At 42.4% G+C, this 16,439-nt stretch overlaps 1 protein-coding gene across 8 annotated transcripts in view; it reads left to right on the plus strand.

Moving 5' to 3' along the window:
* The window catches only part of hyi (hydroxypyruvate isomerase), a 120,529-nt gene that overhangs the window by 91,474 nt on the left and 12,616 nt on the right, over positions 1–16,439 (plus strand). For 2 of the 8 annotated variants that reach the window (XM_059648019.1, XM_059648023.1), the window contains exons 1-6: positions 4,643–4,933; positions 7,352–7,558; positions 8,215–8,326; positions 11,666–11,780; positions 12,494–12,572; positions 16,213–16,283. In XM_059648019.1, the coding sequence (XP_059504002.1) occupies positions 4,921–4,933; positions 7,352–7,558; positions 8,215–8,326; positions 11,666–11,780; positions 12,494–12,572; positions 16,213–16,283 (597 nt within the window). In that variant the 5' untranslated portion in view covers positions 4,643–4,920. Of the gene's footprint in view, positions 1–4,642; positions 4,934–5,093; positions 5,171–7,351; positions 7,559–8,214; positions 8,327–11,665; positions 11,781–12,493; positions 12,573–16,212; positions 16,284–16,439 lie in introns of those variants that run through there. The other 6 variants (XM_059648020.1, XM_059648021.1, XM_048539594.2 and 3 more) reach the window with 4 other exon arrangements.

A 16,439-nucleotide genomic window follows, 5' to 3' on the forward strand; every position in this document is an offset into this window, starting at 1 on the left:
GGTATCTGAAGTGGACCTGAAACATTGACTTTGCTTCCTCTCCACAGATGCTGCCAGACCTGCTGAATTTCTCCAGTAATGTCTGTTTTGTTGCAGGTATATAGTGTCTCCCTATTAACTCCCTACATTACAATAGTGGCTACACCTTGAAAGTATATATTTGACTATAAAGTATTTTGAGGGATCAAGTGATGACGAAATGTGCTACATCAATGCAAAATTTTCTTCTTAGCCTGAAGTTTTCAATGACTGATGATCACTGCATAATAAAAAAAAGACCACAGCTCCGAACATCCCGACTGCCCAGTTTCCAATTTGAAATGCAACAAGTGGTCTGGTACCTTCCAGTCAATCTCTGCATTGGCGGGACATGTACTTGTTGATGTCCAGTTCAGAAATATCCCCATTTTAATCTTTTCATCCCTGCATTCCAATCCTTCCGTAACCATTTTTTCCACTATCTTCATAACTTCTTTCTGCTATCTTTGCAACCTCCTATAGCATTAGAGCACTTCGAGATCTCTGGATAACTGATTCTGGTCTCTTGATTTTTATTTCTTCAACACTGGTGTCTATATCTTCGGCTCCCCAGGCCCGAAGCTCCTTTATGCCCTCCCCAAATCTCAGCTCCCTCAACCACGCTCTCTGCTCCACTAAAATATTCCCTAAAACCTATCTCTTTGACTTAGCTTTTGGTTATCAGAACTAATATTTCCTTAACATGTTAGCTGTCAAATTTGAAGTGGACACTATCCTGTGGAGCAGTTTGGAACGATTCCTGCATTAAAGATTGGGTCAGAGAGAGAGATGTTTTGCTTGTTTCAGCGTCTCTTGTCTCCACCTAGCTCCCTATATTAACTTTCTGGTCTCACCCTTCAGGTGCCCAGAATTGGGAATCATAGTCATTGTGGGGTCAAACTGTTTTACACAGGCTTAGCAAAACTTACAAACCTTTGTTTTCTATTCCTCTGTTTATAAAGACGATCAAAAACACAGGCCTCAGCATGATACACATTACAACTTGGGCAATTACATGCAACTTGGTCATTCATTGAATACGATCATCTGTTTGAAACTGGCCTTACAATATTCAGATCCCATCATCCAAAAGACTTTGGCTTTATCAACAGCAAAATGAAACTTCTTCATTCAGTATTTTCGCATTTTAAATTGAAATTAATCAATCTTACAAAATGCTTTTACGGTAAAGCATAAAGTAGGAAAACAAAATGGTGGAAATCTGAAATAGGAAAAGGAAATGCTGGAAATACTCAGCAGGCTAGAGAGTTTCTGCGGAGAGAAATACAGACTCAACACATCGGATTCACAATCTGCATTGGTTCTGATAAAGAGGCACAGATCTCTGTCCCTCTCTCTGCACAGATACTGACAAACTTGCTGAGTATTTCCAATATTTCCTGTTTCTTTGGAACAAAAGTAATGCTTTTTCTCAGCCCTCCAAAAACAATCAGATTTCTTTTGAAAAAAAAATACCAAAGATGCTGGAATTCAGAAACAGAATGAGAAGTTGCTGCAAAAACCCAGCAGGTCAGACAACATTTGTAGAGAGAAAGTAGAGTTAACGTTTCAGGTCCAGTCAGTCTTCCTCCGAAGCCCCCTTCAGCAGGAAACCAGCAGCGGCTGTCAGAGAGAGAGATAACAGAGTGTGGAGCTGGATGAACACAGCAGGCCAAGCAGCATCTCAAGAGCACTAAAGCTGACGTTTCAGGCCTAGACCCTCCATCAGAAAAGGGGGAGGGGGAGAGGATTCTGAAATAAATAGGGAGAGAGGGGGAGGCGGACCGAAGATGGATAGAGGAGAAGAGAGGTGGAGAGGAGAGTATGGGTAAGGAGGGGATAGGTCAGTCCGGGGAGGACGGACAGGTCAAGGGGGCGGGATGAGGTTAGTAGGCAGCTGTCTGAGATGTGGTTTGGCAAAACATTAAGCATCAACTTGAAAAAAAAGTTACAATGTGAGGACAATGTGAAGAACCTGCTGAAAAAAAGAACATTCAAAGTTTGAGAAATAATCAGTTATTTAAAACTATAAGTGATGGGTGCTAACAGGAGAGCTAACTAATAAAACCTTTCCTCTTTTGATTAAGAAACAGATCCAGTAGGCCTCAAGGCCTGGTCACCAGGGAAGAGGAGGGGACTGCGGCCAAATGAAAGAGATGGTTTTAGGTTGTATTTGTTTCGGGTGATACGCACTCCAAGTTGGCTATAATGGAATTGTGATGAAAGTGGAGATTGGAAGCGGGGCTTGCCTTTCAGCCTGCGTATTCTTTCTCTCCCGAGCCAGTGTATGGGTGGATTTTGAGGGGTGGGGCAATGTTTTTTGTGACCCCCCTCCTCCCCCCGTACTGAGCAGCTGCTGTTTATTTGTGTGTATGCAGCTCATTCCAGTCTCAGAATTCTCTTTCTCCTTCACACATATTCAGTCTTTTTTATTCTCCATCATGTGCACACATAGATACACAATTTCTCTCTTGCGCACAACACACATTCTCTAACACACAAACATTCTCTCGCACACATAAACATTCTCTCTGTTTCTCCCCTACACACACACATTCTCTCTATCTCATACACACTCTCCCTCTCTCTCAGACACACACTCTCTCAGTCTCTCATACGCATACTCTGTCTCTCACACACACACACACTCGATCTGTCTCTCACACACACACACTCGATCTGTCTCTCATGCACACACTCGATCTGTCTCTCTCTCACACACATACACACACACACACACTTTATCTCTCACACACTCTATCTCTCACAGACACACTGTCTCCATCTCAGACATACATGTATAGTTCCTCTCTGTCTCACACAGTCTCTCTGTCTGTCTCAGTAACTTTGTCCTGATCCATCTCTCTCATACACAGGCACGTACACTCTCACACTCTCTCTCTTCCACACACACACACACACACACACCCTGCCTCACTCACAGACCTCCTTCTCTCTCTCTCTCACTCACACACACACACAAACACAGGTTCTCTCTCTCTATCTCTCGCACATACTCACTGTTTCTGTCTCAGACATAGATACACATTCTCTCTTGCCCTTCACGCACATTCCCTGTCTCTTTCCCTATCCCTCTTTCACACACGCACCCTAAAACCATTGAGAGGGAAGAGGTTCTGTCAGGAGGCAGGACACAAAGGAGGTGATTAGGAGCTATCATCAATCAGTCTGTCTGAAACAGCATCAAGAGGAGAATGAAGTGGGGAGGGATGAGATCAGTGCGGGCACAGGCAATGAGACAGCCTAAGACACCAGGAGGAGACCAGGGTTTCAGGTTGATACTGCCCAGTCTATGGGAGGGCCACATACACCATTGAGGAAGGAGATCAAGAAGGACCTTCCAGGGTGAGGCTGAACACCATGAGGCTTTTTACATCATCTTGTACTGCAGCAGCTTCCACCCACGGCCATCAGAACAGTCTGTGAGTTACTACATAAGGTACGAAAGAAAGGGAGGAAGGTTGGGGGAAATTGCCCTACTCAATCAATGTGCACTGCTGGTCACAACGTCAGCAATCATTGGTCGATGAGACTGTAGAGTGAGGTGGTGCACTGACTTCTTTAGGTACAGTGGACATTGTATACCCTTGCTGATTGGCTGAGTAGCCTATCAGCTCAGGCCTCCTTTGAGCAATGGACCCTCGTGGTTAGGGCCCTGGTCCAATTCCATGCTCCGGTGACTGTGTGGAGTTTGCATGTTCTCCCCGTCTCTGCGTGGGTTTCCTCAGGGTGCTCCAGTTTCATCCCACAGTCCAAAGATGCGTGGGTTAGTTGGATTGGCCATGCTAAATTACCCATAGTGCTCAGGGATGTGCATGCTAAGTGGATTAGCCATAGAATATGCAGGCTTACAGGGATAGGGAATGGGGGGTTGGATCTGGCTGCAATGCTTTTCGGAGGTTGGTGTGGACGAGATGGGCCAAATGGCCTGTTTCCACACTAGTGATTCTATGACTGAAGTGCTTGGTGATGTCCACTGGTAGTGGAAAGCATGAAATGTATGCATGTCTTTCTTCCTTGCCTGCCAGTGAGACTTTCTGCTGGACTCTAGTTTTCTTATCCTTCATTGGAAACATACAAATACAGCGCCAACTGATTTAAGATATCCTTTCTCCCATGCCCCACGCTCCAGCTCCTCAATTGTACATTACTGGAGCTCTGCAATCTGATTGATAAATTTAATTGGTGAATTACAGATAACTATTTTCTAAATTTAGACCCTTTTAAATCTAATTGTAAATATCATTAGGAGTTATCATTAGTGTTTTCTCATCGTTTCTCTGCAGCTCCAAGGCCTCCAGGTTCCTTTTCCCTAAGTGTTTTGTTGTTATGGAAACCCGTGCAGGCTTGTTTTTATGCAACAGGATGATTCACCCTGAGGTCTTTTACTAGAATGACTTAATTTAAAACCAGTATAGGGTTGATTCATTTAAGTCAATTTATATGCAATAAGGAGAGCAAAAATATCAATAATAAATCAACTACCAAGTTTCAGAACTCTAGTATTTTAATCATTGATGGAATAAAATTTAATAATTAACTATAAAAGTTAATGATTGTAGAATTCATTATCTTCCAGGCCCTGTCACTGGCAGTGCTGGGTTCGTAATGTTGTGTTTGGTCTCACGCTTCCTCTCCGCTATTGTAACTGGTAATTCTGTCTGAACGCCGTTCTTTGAGTTGATTTGCTACAACTTTCTCTCTCACATGTGGGCAGCTGATTTGCTGGCGCTTGCAGGCATCAAATGGGCGCCGAACGAACTGACTGTCCCTGACATTAAGGCTGTATTTGAGCGTGATGTCAAGGAGTCCTAACAAACCTGGAGTCAATGGAAATTGGGGAAAACATTCTCCTGGTTGGAGTCATGCCTGTCACAAAGCATGCCTGTTGCAGGTAGAGTCCGTAATTAAGAAAGCGAATGTAATGTTGTCGTTTATCTCAAGAGGGTTGGAATATAAAAGCAGCAATGTGCTTCTGAGGCTTTATAAGGCTCTAGTTAGGCCCCATTTAGAATACTGTGTCCAATTTTGGGCCCCACACCTCAGGAAGGACATACTAGCCCTGGAGCGTGTCCAGCAGAAATTCACATGGATGATCCCTGGAACGGTAGCTTTAACGTATGATGAACGGGTAAGGATCCTGGGATTGTACTCATTAGAATTCAGAAGGTTGAGGGGAGATCTAATAGAAACTTACAAGATAATATATGGTTTAGAAGGGGTGGACGCTAGGAAGTTGTTTCCACTAGGCGGGGAGACTAGGACCAGTGGGCACAGCCTTAAAATTAAATGGGGTAAATTTAAAACTAAAATGAGAGGACATTTCTTCAGCCAGAGAGTGGTGGGCTTGTGGAATTCATTGCCGCAGAGTGCAGTATATTCCGGGACGTTGGATGCCTTCAAGGCAGAGATCGACAAATTCTTGATCTCAAAAGAATCAATGGCTACGGAAAGAGTGCAGGGAAGTGGTGTTGAAATGCCCATCGGCCATGATTTAAATGGCAGAGTGGACTTGATGGGCTGACTGGCCTTACTTCCACTCCTATGTCTTATGGTCTAAGATGGTTGTGATTGTTGAAGGACAACCATGGTCAGGTCATCACTGGAGGAGTTTCTCTGAGATTTTTTCTAATATTTTCTAATTAACCAGTTCAGAGATAAGGCCACTACCACTATGCCACAAGAACCCTAGTTCCTCAGGGTATTGTCCTAGACCCATCCATCTTCAGCTGTTTCATCAATGACTTTCCCTCCATCATAAAGTTAGAAGTAGGGATGTTTGTCAGTGATTGCACAATGTTCAGCACCATTTATGACTTCTCAAATACTGAAACAGTCCATGTTCAGATGCAGAGGTTCTGAACAACATTTAAACTTGGACTGATAAGTGGTTAGTAACATTCATGCCATCCAAGTACCAGACAATGACGATCTAATCATCACCCCTTGATATTCAATGGCATTAGCAACACTACATCGTCCACTATCAACAACTTAGGGGTTACCATTGACCAAGAACTGAACTGGACCGTTCATCTAAATGCTGTGACTACATGATCAGATAAGGGACTAGAAATTCTGCAGCACATAACTAAATTGCTGCCTCCACGAAGCCTGTCCCCCATCTGCAAGGCATAAGTCAGAAGTGTGATGGAATGCTCTCCACTTGTCTAAGATTGACACTATTTGGGACAAAGTTATCTGCACAATTGCCACCCCATCCATCGCCTTCAATATTCACTCCCTCCAGCACTCTCACACAGAGACAGCAGCATGTACTGTCTACAAAATGTACTTCAGCATCTTGATAAGACTTTTTCGACAGCACCTTCCAAACTCACAACCCCTACCATCCAGAAGGAGAAGGCAACAGATGCATGGGAACACCGCCACCTGAGGGTTCCCCTCCAAGCCACACACAATCCTGACTTGGAACTATATAATTGTTCCCTCACTGCCACTGAATCAAAATCATGGCAGGTGTCCCTGCACTCCAAGGACTTCTGTCATTCAAGAAGGCAATTCACCAGCACCTTCTCCAGGGCAATTAGGGATGGTCAATATATGCTGTCTGCCAGCTGTGCCCATTGTCCCACACATGAATAAAGAACAGTTTAACAATAAATCTACATAACTTCAACTGGATATTTTTCTGCTGAAGGAATATCTGTTGAAAATTCTCACCATTTGTTGACCGTGATTGCTAAAGAACTCGAACCCAAGAACTGAACAAAAGTTTTGTAATGAGCAAATAAATGCAAAAGAAGGTTTCTCTCCTGGTAAATGTTAAATTATTACTGCCCTTTGAAATATGTGCATTAAATGATGTAATCGCAGTTGGTGGTTTAAAATGATCACACTTTGCTTGGATCACCCGCTGTGACATTACATTGAAGGATAATAAAGTTCCATAATTAAGTTCTCAAATGAACCTATAGTTAGCAGAAATGCTGTAGAATATTTGTTGTTTAATGAATATCATCCAAAAAGAAAAGGCTTTTAGTGTCTGTTAAATGTGTTTAATAGGCCATTGAAAAATAGCAGTCTAATGAAGCTTCACCATACCTGCTTCTTTGTGTTTAAAACAAAAAGGAATGAGTCTGAAAGATGAGTACAAATTGTATGTGGCAGTAGTGAATCGTAGTAATGCAGTTGTGCCCAGCGCTGTATGTAATAACTGTGTGCTTTTGAGAATGCACAGAGCAATTTTGGCATTTCAGTCAATCTGTGCTCTCACCTTTAGAGAATGAGAGTTCACCTTTGGACATTTCAAAGCCTTCCACTAATACTTCTTCTTCCATTTGGTTTACAGTCCCAATGCCATATCCTCTGCGTTTCGCTGCTAACCTTTCCTGGCTTTTCCTGGAGTTTGAAAGCTTATGCCAACGGGTAGAGGCAGCTGCCCAGGCAGGATTCAAAGCAGTGGAGGTGGCATGGCCGTACGATACTGAAGCAACACAGTTAAAGGAAGTTTTGAAGAGGAATGGAATGGAGATTGTAATGATTAATACCCCTCCTGGTAAATATATATCAATTAATTCCAAATCCAAATTGAATGTCTAAAGAAGTAAATGATGAGAATAAAGTAAATGATAAGGGAAAGATAATCAACCATGATGTACAGTCTAGATTCAATCATAAATACTTGGGTAGTGAACCCCCTAGAGTCATAGAGTCATGCAGCACAGAAACAGACCCAAGCTAACCTAGTCCCGTGTGCCTGTATTTGTCCTATATCCCTCTAAACCTTTCCTGTCCATTTACCAGTCCAATTGTCTTTTAAATGCTGTTCCGGTACATGCATCTGTCACTTCTTCTCCCACATATGAACCACCTGCTGTATGGAAAAATTGCCCCTCCGATGCCTTTTAAAGTCTTTCTCCTCTCACCTTCAAATTATGCCTCCTGGTTTTGAACTCCCCAACTCAGGGGAAAAGACCTTTAATGATATGTCAAGTTAGCCTGTTGGTTTTTGAAGGATCGTCAGAATCAATTTTCATTGAACGAAGGCACTGTCTTTGTTTGCAACTGGGATATTGCACTCTTTGGTTGGGCAATGAACGTCCAGGAAGATAGAAGGCAGGGTCTGGAAACTCCTATTGTCCTTCCAATCCACGGCTCGCTAGAACTCCTGCTGTACTGTTTTTTTTTCTGTGTTGGGTTCCTCCTTTCCAGGAAACAAAGCAAAAGGAGAACTTGGACTTGGAGCACTTCCGATGCAGCACGCCGAATTCCGAACAGGATTGGAATCAGCAGTGAAGTACGCTAAGGCTGTAGGGTGCAAGCAGTGAGTATCATTCAAGTGCTATTTTAGGGCTTTGGCCATTTTGATTACAGTTATGTAGTCAATGCAAATCCCTTCAGCCAAGCAGTAGCCTGCTAACTGGTTAAGTTTTGAGATGATTTAGTCTGTAGAGGGAGCACTCCTTGGTAATGCGAGCATTGATTGCATCTCCCCACAAGTGCAAAAGGGATTTGTACGGAGGTCCCAGAAATAGAGGTTAGCCGTGCAGGCACCCGCCACCCCACCCCTCCAAGTATGTTCTTAATCTGTTGATGAATGACCACTGTTACTGTGGTATTTCAAAGCCTGCCATTTGACACATAAGTTTAGCCACAAAGGCTCTGTTAGTGACTTCCCCTGTTTCCAATCCTTGATTCAATATTTGTTCAGAAAGTTTGCTTCACATGGGCTGATGAAATGGAAGACAGACACGAGGAGGTTTGAAATGTCATCAGGAGTGGTACGTGCCGTGTGACATTAATGGTTTCGACCAACTTAAGGGTTTTTGCCAGTCGACAGATGCGTGGTAGAGTGATGCTTAAGAAGCTGGAGATTATTGAGTGGAGGTTTCCAATTGTAATGTTCATAGAACATAGAACAATACAGCGCAGAACAGGGCCTTCAGCCCTTGATGTTGCGCCGACCTGTGAACTAATCTAAGCCCCTCCCCTTACACTATCCCATCATTATCCATGTGCTTATCCAAGGACTGTTTAAATGCCCCTAATGTGGCTGAGTTAACTACATTGGCAGACAGGGCGTTCCATGCCCTTACCACTCTCTGAGTAAAGAACCTGCCTCTGACATCTGTCTTAAATCTATCACCCCTCAATTTGTAGCTATGCCCCCTTGTACAAGCTGAAGTCATCGTCCTCAGCAAAAGACTCTCACTGTCCACCCTATCTAATCCTCTGATCATCTTGTACGTCTCTATTAAATCCCCTCTTAGCCTCCTTCTCTCCAATGAGAACAGACCCAAGTCCCTCAGCCTTTCTTCGTAGGGCCTGCGCTCCAGACCAGGCAACATCCTGGTAAATCCCCTCTGCACCTTTTCCAATGCTTCCACATCCTTCCTGTAATGGGGCAACCAGATTGTTGTATTCATTTGAGTGTCCTGAGATCTGTGTATTGACAGACAGGTACACAGTGCTGTGCTGCAGGGTATGACAACACAAATGCTGAGGTCCAGACTGTTGCAAGCAACAGCACCCCACCTAGAACCGACACTTTGCAACGGATACATCTAATGCTGATTAACTCAGCAGGACTTTGGGTAAAGGGAGAGTGTAGAACTGTTCAGAGAAGAGAGAGAGAGAAACTAGAGTTAGGACAGGGAGAGGCGGAAAAGTGTACTGTAGAATCACAACAATAGAAGATAGGCCAAGAGAGGGAGACATTTTCTGTAAAACTGGAGCAAATCAAAAAGTCAGACAACACCAGGTTATAGTCAAACAGGTTTACTTGAAATTACAAGCCTTCAGAGTATTCCTCCTTTGTTAGATGAATGCCAGTAAGGCTGAAGAATGGAGGAGGGACCAAGGGTGCAGACTCAATAACATATTCCATGTAATTAATAATCCAGTGGATTTACTATGCTCCTGCAATCAACAGAGTCCTGACAGAGCAGGAGGACTGAATTATAAAACTACACAAACTGCATTTGTCTAGCTATCAGTCAGTGTAGTTTCTGGACTGGTTTATATGATATGATTGCTGTCCATCAGTTTTGAAAGGGACGAGATAATGTGAACCACGACAAATTTAGCAGTCAGAACCCGTGGCTTGGGATTAAAGAGGATTTAAATACAAAACTCAGCAGTGGTAACAATATTCTTATGAACATTTTGGTAAATCTGTGGAATGGGCTCCCAATGGAGTTGATGGAAGTGGAAAGTGTTTGTTCATTCATGTGCAAATTAAAGCGATTTATTTCAGCAAATGAAAAATTGGAAGACAGAATACGCAACAGGATAATGGGGTAAGTGTGGTATGCTTGCCTGGAATGGATAATTTCAGCTTTTTGGCTGCCAAAACGTTCCATCACAACGGATTTTCCTTGCCATTTTCCAGTTCCATCACAGACTAGTTGATGAAGATTAATTGCCATGATTAGTCAACAACTCCATTACTGCTGTACCATACAACTACCAAAATGCGAGAAGCTAAGCAAAGTGAAACTTGCTCATTTACTGTACGTATTGTACATATTGTTCCGATACTCCTATTTAGCTACTGACCTGGACTACTAAGCCAGGGAGTGAGAGTTCAGATACAGCAGTTCAGTTTGAGAATTGATATTCCATTTAGAACCTGGAAACAAGTGCAGAGTAAGTGTCAAAAGAAGCCCTGGATCTCTACAGTAAGGAAAGAGGCCATTTGGCCTACACCAACCCTCCAAGCAGCATCCCACATAGAATTGGCCTTTATTTCCCCACAGCTCTGCATTTACCATGACTAATCCACCTAGCCTGCACACTACGGGCAATTAAGCATGGCCAATCCATCTAGCCTGTACATCTTTGGACCACGGGAGAGAACCAGAGCACCCAGTGCAAACCCACACAGACTCAGGAAGAATGTGCAAATGTGCAATGCCGAGACTGCGATTGAACCTGGGTCGCTGGTGCTGTGAGGCAGCAGCGCTAATCACTGTGCCATCGTATCTCTTGGGTTTTTGATGGACTACAAACACATTTTGCCTTTAAAACTTGTTGTGTACACCCATGATTTGGATAGCAGTCGAGCCAGTGGGACAGGTGAGAAACATCAACACAACATGCTATTTGAACCTTCGAACTATAACCACAGATTAATGATGAAATGTATATTTCGCCAATAAATTCTTGAAGCAGTGAAACTAAAGCCAAATATTGGGAAAAAAAAATCAGGCGTACTCAAGCCTGACAATATCCGAAGACAAAATTAATGAAATCTGCCTATATATCTGAAGTTCAAATTGGGACTTAAAGCTTGCCTTTCAATGCATACACAAACAAACTGGGAAGAGGCAGCCACTTTGCTCCCTAAACATTTAGTGATAATGAAGAGGGAGGCCGTGAAAATGTCACACTGATATAATGGCATAGTAGTCACTGGAATAGTAATCCAGAACCCCAGGTTAGTGTCCTACAGTACGGGTTCAAATCACACCATAAAGTTACTGAGTTATTGGTAACCAAGGTAACTGGAGATGGACAGTAAATACCAACGTTGTTACTGACTTTCACATTCAAAGAAAGAATTTAAAATGTTAGAATATTGTGAAAGGTACATTTTAAAGTAATGAGGTGTAATATCAACAGGAACATTTTTTAAACAGTATTGCTATTCTTTCTGTTTAAGGATCCATTTGATGGCAGGACGTGTTCCAGTGGACTTAGACAGAACATCTGTTACCAAGGAGATGGAGACCACATTTATAGAAAATCTGAAGTATGCTGCAGACATCCTCTCAAAGGTAGCTTTCTAATAGAACAGTAAAACGTCAAAGACTAATGATTCATAGGGAACATGGTGATATCTGTTGTGCACAATGACTGTTAATGGATCTTCCTCCTCCGTCCTCTTTACTATAAATCTGTTTTGAAAAGTGCCTTAAAACGAGAGTACATCACAGCCTCGGCAGTTCCTGGAATTAAGTTCACATTTAAGAGCCAGCCCTTGTAGTTATGGGTAAAAGCAATTGACTTAGGGTTGTTACTGTCCCTGGTGAGATTAGACACTGATAACTTTTTGCGTACAATTGATATAAAAGCAGTAAATGCTGGGAACGCGCGTGTGTTCAGGCAGCATCTGTACACTCATTGAGGCTGCATGTGCTATAAAGACGATAGCACCATTGATTTAGGTAGTTAATGAGTTGAGACATTGGTGAGAGCATTCATCACTATTTAGCTAGTATCACTGACTTAGACTTCTTGTTCGTTGAACCAGATATTATAGTTTTCCCCTCTTTTATCCCTCCCCACTCTATTGTACCTGGAGTACAAAGGCTTTGTTCTGCCTGCCCATAGCCCCTTTACTGTGGGCTACAATGTACCAATCTACTGATGGACAGGAGGACTGGCTGATACTATCATTTTTCAACATCCCAAAGAAATGTCACTTTTTTTTTGTATTATTTCTTGAACCTAAGCACATGAGCATAACGCTAAACTTATTTTTACTCAGGAAGAGATGCTAGGGTTGATTGAACCTATTAACTCTCGAATCACAGATCCCTATTACTTCCTGAATACTCCGCATCAAGGTAAGTGTGAACATTGAGCTTTAAGCAGTTCCATTCAAGCTCTGTAAAATACTCTGGTAGTCAGGCTATTCATAAAATTTAAAAAGCAATTGATTTTAAGTTTGCTCAGCTGGGTAGAGAAATATATGTCACACAATATGATCACCTCTTGCTATTTTTCATATGATTTATTAAGGAGCAACACATGAATTGGGAAATCTTTTTTGCTAACATACTAAAAGCCTTGAGTTCACCATTCCAGTGTCTATCTTTATAATGGAAAATGCTGATGTAAATTTGTCATTCTGTAGATATACCATCCAGCCAGTGATGGCACAGTTGATCTAGATTTCTTTGTGCCTCCTTGGTCCCAGTCTGTTTTCTCTTCAAAAAACCTCTTTGACTTTAATTGAACCTGTTCTCCACTTCCCAAGCTACTGTCCTTTTTTTGTAAAGATATATGAAGACATAAAATCTAAGTGTCGTACAAAGTCAACAAAGATTGTGAATATTCTTCTGGAATGAACACTCTAGAGTATGAAAAATATAATCTCCACAAGATCTGTTCATCCATAACCTAGATTTCTGCAAAACCCTTCTCTATACTGACCAGAATGGTTTTACTATCTGGGAAGTGAAGCACGTAGGTTGGGTTTTTAATCCCTTTTGTAATGTTGTTCGTGAATTAGCTTTTATCTCACACAAGTGCTAGGCACAACGGATAGGCTAGGGTGGATTAGCTGTGGTACATGTGGCGTTACAGGGATAGGGTGGGATGCTCTTTGAAGAGTTGGTGCAGCCTTGATGGGCTGAATGGAGTCCTTCTGCACTGCAGGGGTTCTATAATTCTAGCTGAGAATCTAGCCATTGCTCCTTGATGTTCAACCATTTTATTATTGGCTGATTCCCCAAATGGCATTGCCACTTCTGGATTCCCCACTATCAACATCCTGGGAACACCATTGACCAGCAACTGAATTAAGCCAACCATGTGAGCATTACAAGAACAGCTCCAAAGCTAATGGCCATTCAGTGAGTAACTTCCCTCCTGATTCTACAAAGTCTGACTACCATAGACAAGACACACTTCGGGAGTGTGATGCTTCTTTGGATATGGACAGCCCCAACTAGACTCAAAAAGCTTAGCACTGTATCTGCGACAAAGCAGCCCAAATATATTCACGGTGTTCGTCACTTTGAAGATTTACTTCCTCCACCACTGGCAGACACTGACAGTAGTGTTTACCTTTTGCAAGATACATGGCAGCAACTCTCCAGGGTATGACCAATAGCACCTTACAAATTTGCGACCTCTCACGGCCCCGCCCATCTGAAAGCTTCTGTGCAATTCACTGGATCTCCTGACATAGATGCCTATCTCTGAAGCTCAGTTGTCCTGGATTAAAATCCTGGAACTCTCTCCCTAACTGCACTATAGGCATGTTTTCCAACTTTACAAGGCTGGAGTGTGTCAAGAAACTGGCTCACCACCACTTTCTAGAAGACAATTAGAGATGAGCATTAGATGCTGGCCATACTAATGGCACCCACTCCTTACAATCTAATAATAACTTGCATTTTAGACATGTAAATGTCATCAGCCTCTCAGGTGTGATGCATATGAAATAGCCTTGAGGTACAAAAATACATATTTATATTTATATGGTAACATCACACAAGTGTAGCTCACATCAGAATCTGCATTTTAAATTGGTATCTAGGTATTTCCTTCTAGATTTCAATATGGTTTACAAGTCATTTTAGCACCAAAATGATATTTCAGTATTTCCATGGTGAACCAAAGGGCCTCTTTCATTGCTGTGAAAACTCTGTGCTGCGCTAGTACAGGACCATATTCTAAAACTGAGTTTGAGAGGTCTGTGAGAATGTCCCTTGAGGAACTGTGTTTACTGAGGTATTTATATCATGTGGAGACAGCTCTGCATTGTATTTACCATGGATTATTTGTGAGAACTACACACTTATCTTCTGAAATCATGACAGAGAAGGCATGCAGTGCTGACAGTTTTTTAAAGCAGCTCTCCTTACAGCTGCTCCTTTATTTACAAAGGATGCAGAAGGTATTTACCAGTTTATACCAAGGTGGGGTGTGTGTCTGTCTGTCTGTCCACTGGAGAAAGTGAGAGTTGTTGTATGCTTAGTAGGCTGGATAGGAATGATAACTGAACCCCCAATAGGTTTGAACAATAACCACATTATTAAATATTAAGAAACAAAATGCATCTTTACAGAAGTATGACTAACTCCACAGTAGCCATGATGCTTCTCTGTCATCTCTTACATGTTCAATGTGGGACATGATACTCCCTCTGTCCTAAACATTAACCCTTCCAAACCCTTCTACTATAGGATTGTTCTCTTTAGAATACAGAAGGTTATGTGAAGTTGACTAGAAGCATTCAAAATTATGAGGAATGTTGATAAGAGTAAATGGGAAGAAATTAATTTGGCTGGCAGAAGACTCAGTAACTGAGAGGATATAGATTTAAGATAACTGACAAAAGAGTGAGAGGAATGGGGTGGTGGGGAAATGATTATTGATGTGATGAACTATTGTAATCTGAAATGTGCGCTTGAAGGAGTGTTGGAAGCAATTTTAACATTGCAAATAGAATATGATCCACACACTTAAAAAAGAAACATTTACAGAGTTATGGATACAGGGCAATGGACTGGGAATAGTCAGATTTCCAAAATGTTGACCCGGGCATGATGGGCTGAGCGACCATCGTCTGTGCTGTATAATTTTGCAATCATTAATTCTGGTTAAATGAGCATCTCTCTTAGAGATTGTGCCAATTGCTGTTTTCAGCCACTTGTGAATGACTGAATGGAGCTTGATGCCAATCGTTCAAAATGGCAACATTTGCCCATCGAGCTGCATCAAGCATCGAGTACAAATGCCTCAATGATGAGGAAAAGCAAACCCTACATTCTGGATCCCACTACCTAGTGCAACAGCCTATCCACAAAGATCTCCAGTTCAAGAATCGACCTGCTTAGTCAACTGAAGACACCATTGCATAAACCCGCAGCCCTGCACAGACAGGGGCAGAACGGTGGCTCAATGGTGAGCAGTGCTGCCTCACAGCACCGGGGACCTGGGTTCGATTCCACCCTTGGGTGACTGTCTGTGTGGAGTTTGCACGTTCTTCCTGTGTCTGCATGGGTTTCCTCTGGGTGATCCGGTTTCCTCCCACTGTCCAAAAATGTGCAGGTAATGTGGATTGACCATGCTAAATTACCTGTAGTGTTCAGGGGTGTGCAGATTAGGTGGGTTACAAGGGGATGGGTCTGGATGGGATGCTTCAAGGGTCAGTGTGGACTTGTTGGGCCGAAGGGCCTATTTCCACACTGTGGGGATTCTTTGATCTACGATGACATCTTCCTAGGACTGAGGAACAGCTGACAACATTATATCTACCAACCTGCATGTTTACATTTACAGTGCTTTTGATCTACACATTGCAGCAATATGCCGCTATACTAAATCCCCTTGAAATAAAATGTTAGCTTAACCCAACCTTTAAAGATTGCACCCTTGTTAAATTAGTCATAACATGTGGTTTAAGACTGAGATGAAATTCAAGCAGTTTAATCTGTTGGTTAGCAACTGTTTCCTTGTGTACCTGTTTAATAGAGATCGTACTGTTTGTTCCAGCTGAGAAGATTCTGCAGCAAGTGGGTAGGCCCAATCTGAAACTCCAGCTGGTGAGTGACACCGTAAATAGAAAACAATTTCCCAAATTCCCGAGTTGCTGGTGATTTAGAATCTGTAAGAATAATGGAGGACAGAAAGCCTGATGAATCAGTAATCAGATCCTCCTTTGATGAGGACAGGAGTCAGCACATTCATGTTCACTTGAA

This window comes from Stegostoma tigrinum, chromosome 8 (genome assembly GCF_030684315.1).
Source record: "Stegostoma tigrinum isolate sSteTig4 chromosome 8, sSteTig4.hap1, whole genome shotgun sequence".
Classification (NCBI taxonomy): domain Eukaryota; kingdom Metazoa; phylum Chordata; class Chondrichthyes; order Orectolobiformes; family Stegostomatidae; genus Stegostoma; species Stegostoma tigrinum.